This window comes from Stegastes partitus, unplaced genomic scaffold (genome assembly GCF_000690725.1).
Source record: "Stegastes partitus isolate 25-593 unplaced genomic scaffold, Stegastes_partitus-1.0.2 Scaffold1037, whole genome shotgun sequence".
Classification (NCBI taxonomy): domain Eukaryota; kingdom Metazoa; phylum Chordata; class Actinopteri; family Pomacentridae; genus Stegastes; species Stegastes partitus.
The window spans coordinates 200,693-208,915 of NW_007578768.1; the positions used below are offsets into that span (position 1 = coordinate 200,693).

The following is an 8,223-nucleotide window of genomic DNA, read 5'->3' on the forward strand; positions in this document are numbered from 1 at the left end:
ATTATTATTTAATAAAACAGCGGCCCAGAGCGTGTGTAGTGTGTGAGGCCGTGTGATGAAGCAGCTCTGTCCCATGGAGGAGCGGCGCGGGGGGAGCGGGGTGAGGGTGAGGGGAGGCCAGCGAGCAGACAAAAGAGGCTGCGGCTGCATTCACTGCGCTGCTGCTGCTGCTGCTGCTGCTGCTCAGTCCGGCTCCGAACCACAAGCAAACCACATTCTACCCCTCAGCCACCTCCTCCTCCTCCTCCTCCTCCTCCTCCATCCAGCTCTGGCCTCGGTGCTTTTTTTTTTTTTTTTGAAAATACACCGAAGGAAAGGAGAGAGAGGAGAAAACAATCTGACGATATTGCTGGAAGCGCGCAAGTTGAGGACTTGGAAGAGCGAGAGAGAGAGAGAGGCGCTCCGTGGGACGGATCGGCCGGACCGGGTGTTCCTCGTCCCCCTCCGTCCTTTACTACGCGGCGCTGCGGTGCGGGCTGGAGCACATATCAGCCAGAACAAAGGAGTCTTGAAGCGAGGAATGAGCGAGTCGAGACTAGCTCTGCGTTCGCCTCTGAATCGCGGCCAAATGCCTCAGTGAGAGACCGACGGTACCACAGCGGCTGCTCGCATTTTCTCGACGAAGCTTTCCGCCCCGAAAAGGGAGAAAGAAGCAGGGACACAGAAAGAAGACGCGCACGGGGACGCACAAGTCGGCGGCTACGATGTTTCCTCAGAACCGACCCCCGGTAAGTAGGCTGGCCGCGGACGGGCTGCACGCGCACAAATCCGGTTCTGGTCGTGAATACGTTGTGTTTGCTCGGCGCTTGTTTTCAGCCTTTTTTTTTTCGGAGACTGTGTGTGTGTGTGTGTGTGTGTGTGTTTCCCTCCTTTGTGGGTTTACTCTGCATCTCACATTGTTGGTCTCCACATCAGTGTGTCTCCTGAAGGTCAGGCCACATTGTGGGGCTTTATAGAGGCAAATAAGAATAAATGCCCCCCTCCTCCTCCCCAACAACATCTAACTTGTGTGCTTGGACCCTGCTGTCCTCGGCGGCCACCATCCCCAGGACCCAGCACCAGGCTGGAAACATGGAGCCTCCCTCCATCGGCACACTATTGTGGAGTTGACCCAGATGATGAAGTGTGTGTTTGTTTGTCCCTTTTCCTCAAGAGCTGTGTGTGAGGAGGGGAGGGAGGGGGAGGGAGGGGGAGGGAGGTGAGTCAGCTTGGCTTGTTGTCACCTCCTCTCAAGTGCCACTCATTGTTTTCACAAATTCAGCCCCCCTGAAAGCAGGAGTCTTCCCCATTTATACCCCAAAACCCAACCAGGAAGGTGAGAACAGCAGCATGTAGGAGATGTTCTGTCTGAGCCTCCTGATGGATCCTGGAGCAGAATTCATGCTGCATGGCTTTAATTTGTTTGAGCCGAGTTTAGGTGGAGAGCTTTCGAGCAGACTGAAATACATAAACACTGGTCCTCCAGCTGCGTGAAGCATCAATTAAGACCTGCTCATTTGCCTAACCCTCTCCTGCCACCCTGCACCCACCCCCGACTCTGTTTTGACATTCGTATTGAAATCAGATTGGGCTCGTTGTGGAGGATGAGTTCAGCTTTTAATTGAATCTTCGCCGATTCGGTCAAGCAGGTGATTTTTACGGTTTTCCCTCCACCAGCTAGGGTTGCATTGTGACTTCAGTTTCATCCTGCACTTCCGTCTGGGCGATAAGGAGACCCTCCTCCTCCTCCTCGTCCTCCTCGTCCTCCTCCTCCTGCTGCTGCTGGCCAAACATACAGCACATACAGAAACACTACACAAACACCAGCAGCTGTGTGTAGTGTTGCTGAGTGCAGGAAGGCAGGGCAGGAGGCAGACTGTGGCTCTGTGGTTTGCACTGTAAACCCAATCCCTCTCATCCAGCCTCTCCTCGCTGTGTTCCTGTGAGAGCTCCAAACCACATCTTAATGTATGGGCAGGCGTCCCAGGGTGAGAGTAGCAGACTGCGGCGGGTCTCGGGTGGAATGTTTAGGCCCGCCGGCCCCCCGTTTCATTTCAGCTGCGACCATGTGAGGCCGAGCCGTCATCAGGAAAGTCTCCGGCCATCAGCGCCTCTTGTTTGCACCTCGGAGTGAAGGGCCACTCAGCCCGGCTAACTATTTAATCTCTGAACTGCTACGCTGGCAGTAACCTGTCATCGCTGGATGCTGGCGTGCTGTGAAGGAAGTGACCCACATACTATATAAACATGCAGCCTGTATCGTCTAGAAGGCAGATATCTTTTCCTACACAAACGCACAAATCAGATAAAGGTTAGGCTAATAATAGCATCCCAAAGAGAAAAAACTGGCAGCTTGTTTCAGGGATGATTTAAATGTACTCGTTTTGCATTCAGGTGCATTTTTAGCCTCTGAACACAGACTGTGTGTTTGCATTTAACCTTCATCTGGTTATCATGTGTAGGAAATGAAAGGAAGGAAGGAAACCCCCCAAACAGCACAGACGTACCACGTAAAGCTACACATTCTCTGATTTTACTTCAACAAATCAGAAGATTCTGTTTTTTATGCGTTCGCTAAATGACAGATGTTGGAACCTGAACGCTATTTTCTTTGATTTGCTGCGACGGCATTCATTTAAATCCCCAACAGATGAGATGTTGGTTTGGAAACACGGCGACGAGAAACTATCAGATGCTGAAATCCTATCAGAGAAATAACGATGAATAAATGGTAGAACTTTGCCGTGTTGGCTGACTTTTCAGAAACATTCCTACTGGTTCCTGATTCTTCTAGAAACTTGTAATCGGCTGCTTGAAGTATTTGACTGTTGTAACCTAATAACACACACACATATTTATAGTGTCCACAACAGGCAAAAGAATTAAAATATCTGATTTTATTCACACATCTTCATGCACAGATGAAACACACGGAGCCTAAAGTTCTCCTGGACAGAGATTAGAAATGTAATTCTGCACACGGACGTCACGGCGACACCACCGAGCACACGCTTCAGGTTCTCGTCTGCTCCCAGATGATTTCAGGGATCCAGAATGATGCCAGAATCGGTAGACGAGCCGAGAAGCGTATAGGACATGGCAGGCATGACTGGCTGTCTCGGATCCTTAGCGTTCCTTCAAATCTGCCGCTGTGGCAGGAGCACGGGCTGGAAGTGAATAAGAAAGAAAGCACGACATCAAAGCAGAATATAAAATAGTTTTCAAATCAGAGAAGAAAAAAAAATGTTTTGTGGGCTTGTAATGACAAAACTAATACATGAACTAAATAATAAATGAAATGAGAGGAGGCGGCGACGTTGGGAGGTCGGTGAGCGCTACGGTCCATCTGATTGGTTCTGAACACATTCTTCTGTCGGTGAAGTCTGTGGGAGATAACAGAATCATCACCGAGAGACTGAAGACATGAAAACCTCTCAAAGGTCACAGTGAGATTGGTCCGAACAGGCCTCCACCAACCATTTCATCCAGAACAATGGCCCGGGCTGGGGGAGGGGTTCGTCAGGAGACCACTGCTGTGGGGGGAACCCTGGATAAATGGTTGTAATTTAAGCCCTTCTGCCAGATTATAAATGTTTATTATCCTGCAACTAGCGGCTTATATGTGCTGTTGTTGTGTCGGCTGCATGCTTTTAGCCGATATTAAAGTGCAAGCCCTGCCACAACAATATCAGCGCTAAAGACGGAGCATATGCAGGTCACTTGATCTCTAGTCTCACATCGTCAGACCGTTCTGCTGCATGTTCATCCTCTATAGGAGGAAACGCTCTGTTTCTGTTTGCGTTCATTTAGAACAGGCTTGTTGGGTGGAGCAGGAGGAGAGGATGCAGCAATATCACGATGTTTTGGGCGGAACATTCGCACGCGGGGAGTCGAGAAGTGTCATTAAAACGGATAATTCACCATAAAACTAGTCCGGCTACCGTAATGCATGACCCAGATCCTCAGCCGAACTTTACATTTTCAGCGTGGTGGGTCGCTAACCTGAAGGTGGGGGTGTTTCTATCATGTAGATAGCTGCAGGGGTGGAGACGGCTGCAGGAAATGTGAGGCCCACGGCAGGCTGACACCCGTAGTCAGCGCTGGGTGAGTCGGACCGCTGACCCACCGGCACCGAGTGGCTTCATGAGGTTCATGTGTGCAGGAACAAACACTGAGGAGCATCAGATCACTGAATATTCATAAAAACATGATTGTCTACCTCTTTGCTAAACCAGGGAAGCTTTTTGAGAAGGTCTGTATCTGCTGGTTGGAAATGTGTGAAGATACCATTCCTAATCTTGGACCAAATGTGAAATTTAAGCTGCAAGAATATTCAAGAATATTCAAGGTGCACGCTGCAAAATCAAGGAACACGCCTTACACGCAAGAAAAAATCTGTATTTCCAGCACCAGCGTGGCGTCTCCTCCTATAACCCGACATCCCAAAGTCTTTCTAAAATAATATCCAGACGGTGAAACACAGATAAGGTCAGGCAAGGGACACGGAGCCAAGAGTGACTTTGAGACGAGGCCTTCTCCTCTCCACCCTCAGAGCTAGCATAATCCAGCCTCCACTTCCTCCGTCCTAGCATGCTTTTAGCTCTTTATCACCACTGTTGTCCAGCGGTGAGAGTGTGGCTATCGATCAGGAGCTCGGCCGCTCTGCCCAGCCAGCGATTAGAGAGAGAGAGAGGGAAGGAAAAGGCAGAGGAGAGTGAAGGAGAAGAGGCTGAAGGGATCTCAGGTTTACACAAGCTGTTGTGGAGGTGCGTCTCGGTGGAAGGAACAAACGAGCTGAGGGGGTTACCTAATAAAAGAAGGCACCTCCAGCAATTAAGCCAGCTGACAGGCAAACTGTGGTGCTCTGCTAATGTGGGCTGACAGCAGGGAAATTTGAATAACGAGGCTTGCGGGAGGAAGGAGACAGGAGTGAGGAGGTGGTGGAGGGGTGGGGGGTAGAAAGGAAGATGTGTGGCACTAATGAAACAGGTGCCTGGCAGCCCCTCCCCTCTAAGTGGAGGAATCATTGAGAGATTACCGGCACGTTTCTCCACGCTGATCGCTGCTTGATGTCAGGTGGAGGGTGGGGGCAGCGCTCCTTCCACGCCGCGAGCCGCTTCGACGATGCAAATGAGCGAGACGCCGCGTTTGAATCCGACATGAAAGCCTTTAAGTTTGGATGTTTTGCGAGCGCGGACGCTGTGTTGACACGTTTGGCTTCCCTCGGAGACGGATAGGTGTGTTTCTCGGCGTGGGTGGGTGGATTCGCGCAGATGCAGATTCGGACACGCTGCTCTGAGTTAGACCGACTGGCAGCGCGTCCGTGGTGGTGGTGGTGAGATGAGAAAGGGAAGGAGAGGCAGAGAGCTCGGTGGGTGTTTACGCTGATGATCGACTCTGTGGGTAAGCAGTGTAATTAGCGGCCTGACTAATGGGCTGAGCTATATGAAGGGAGGCAGCGGCGAAGCATCTCCTGCTGGAGGAGACGGACACAGAGATGGAGGCTGAGGAAACAAATCAACATACATCCGATGGAGCTTTCTGTTTCTGCTCGTGGCGCAGCTTTAGGACACGTTGACCCGGACCAAAGTATCCCCACAACTAGATGAAGATGACATTTAGCAGAAACTTGTGGTTCTCTGGCAGTGAGTCGTGGGTCATGAGGTTCTAGTTTATTCTGAGTGAAACGGTGTCGACTCCTGCTGTAAGATTTGAGAGCATTTTGGAGATAATGAACCTTTTTGGTAACAGCGTTTACCTCAGAGAGCTCCCGTGCATCGCGTGGTCTCACAGCGCCGCCATAGCTGTCGCCTCCTCCAGTGGACTTCCGGTACCGGCTGGATTCTGAAGAGGAAGCTGGGTGGAACCAGTATTCAGGATTTGCAGACAAACTCCAAACCTTGTTTTCTTCCTTTCATGACTTTTCATTAACAGACGCAGGTTTAGAAATGAAAATCGCAGCGTAATTGTGGTAAAAGTGTCGTCAGGAGAAGCTTTCCTCCTCCTGCATCAGTATAAAGAAGACCCAGCAAAGCATTCTTTAACCCTCTGGACCGGGTCGGGACTGAAAGGCCCGTTCTCTTTAAAAAGGTGCCAAAAGTACGCCATTTACCAGAACTGAAAACTAAAGAAACGTCAGTTTTCTGGATTTCTGTTGGGAAAATTATTCAAATGTGAGCTTAAAGTCACTTGATTGAACATGTCGTGTTTACAAATTCACTGAAAACGAAGGGATTGGACCAACCAGGTTCTGTGAAGGCCCACGTGGCCCAGCTGGGACCAACATGCATGTGAGGAAACATTCAGAAAAGTCTCGGCTGAACTGGGTTGAACTGCAGGATGTGTTCACACAGGACAGACAGAACATAGGACGGTGAACGTAGGCAGTAACGTATCTACGGTGGGTGAAGGCAGCTTTAGCTTTGTGGAGAACTGCTAGGTAAAGTAGGGAGAAGACACACGGGATGTCGTGATGAGCGGGATTCAAACTCATGACCTCCACATCAGGACTGTAGCCCTACACCTGGGACGCCAGCTCCACCAGGTGAGCTGTAGCGGCGCCCTGTTTTCCTTTTTTCATGGTCGTGCTGTTTCCATGAAGGTTCAGGACTTTTTGTTTTGCTCACAGTGAGTAAAAACTTCCAGAACCTGCTGGAGCTCAGAGGGTTAAAGTGAACCTCATGTTTTTATGGTCGACCACATCGTAGCAGCGATGGCCCGTCTCGGCTCCATTAGCACAGTCGCTGTATGTCAGCGCGGTTTTTTGTGAGGACCGAGACTCGTCTTGTGGATTTGCGTGTTGCAGCGGCTGCAGCCATGCGTGCCTTTAACTGCGTTGAGCACATACGTCCACTGAAGGCTGGTTGTGGGCGTGTGCGGGCGTCTCGTCTGCGACTCGATGTGTGCACATGTCCGTTTGAGGCTGGGGGGGTTCGAGCGAGGATGTGAGGTCATCGTGGTTTTGCTGCTTGCGGTGTAATTAGAGGTAACTCAAATGAAAACAGGAGTGATTTCATTCAGGAAATGCCACGCTGGTAATGATCCCTCCCCATCAGTTAATGCTTTTTTCCTCCCTCTGTGCGTAGATGTGTTTCTGCTGCTGCGTGGCTGCGTTGCGTGTGACCTTGGCGTGTAATGCGTGCACACGGAGCGTGTAACCTGCTCTGTTATGAGCGGTCGCTGGCGTTCGTGTATGTGTCACCGGTTAGGATGTTCAAACAGCTTTACTGGATTGTTTCCGCCGTCCCGTCCCTCCCTGAAGGGATGTGGGGTTTGATTTTAAATCACTTCTATCTCCAGATGACTCGTGCTCTCTCTCCTCCCCTCATCATTTAATCACTGCGATTGACTGAGGCCTTCCAGGACTGAAGCAGATTAGCGATTTGGTGTGACAGGGACACATCCAGCTTCTCCTCTGTGCAGCGGGAGGCCTTTAAACTTCATCAGCTGACTTTCTGAGATGGAAGACATCACGAGGCTGCCGGTGTCCTTCCAAACACCTCCCCACTGATTTATCTAAACAGTTGAATAATCAGATGATCTCTAATCATATCGGCCAAAAGCTTTCCTTCCTCGTGTCGTCCAGCCTTGTGCAATCCTCACCGTCGCTCTTACACACTTGAAGTTGTCGGAGACAGATCCAGCCTGTAATTGTGTAACACTGATTTTCCGTCTATGTAAGCTTTGTTCAAGGGCAGACGGCACGTCTCTTGTTTGCTTTCCAGCCGGGGACACCGGCAGAGATGGGAGGGGAATAACTGGCCGTGGGATTATGGGGCGAGCCTCCTTTGCTTAGATCCATTCTCGGAGGTCAGCGGGTCAGTTCAATGGCCTGACCTCTCGCTTTAAAGCCTGCTCAGCTGTTTGCCCGATCAGGAGTTGGGACGGACTAATAGCACGGGTTCACGGGAGGTGTGAGGACTTAAGGAGGAGGTTACGTACGCCGGAGTGAGATCGATGCTTTGGTGTTTACATGCATCCCGACCAGCGGGCTGGAGGCTGCACGTGTGTCAGCGGAGCGACGGCGTTTCCTCCATCTTAAAAAATACAAATATGATCTTCTCTGTTGAACATCAGAAAACAGACGGCTTCATCCTGCCCTTTTTTATTTTATTTATTTTGAGCGAGATGCTGGCTTTCCTCTCACCTGTCCTCTGGAGGCGAGGAAGAAAAAAAAGCAGTTGAAAGGCAGAAGGGAGCGATAAAAAGAAGGATGGTCCTCCTCTCTGCCTCCTTCCTCCCTCC

At 50.5% G+C, this 8,223-nt stretch overlaps 1 protein-coding gene across 1 annotated transcript in view; it reads left to right on the forward strand.

Annotated features, from left to right (window-relative positions):
- The first annotated feature begins 472 nt into the window (after positions 1 to 472).
- Positions 473 to 8,223, forward strand: part of tle2a (TLE family member 2, transcriptional corepressor a) — a 54,665-nt gene continuing 46,914 nt past the window's right edge. The window contains exon 1 of the mRNA XM_008295313.1: positions 473 to 728. Within this exon, the coding sequence (XP_008293535.1) occupies positions 705 to 728 (24 nt within the window). The 5' untranslated portion in view covers positions 473 to 704. The remainder of the gene's footprint in view (positions 729 to 8,223) is intronic.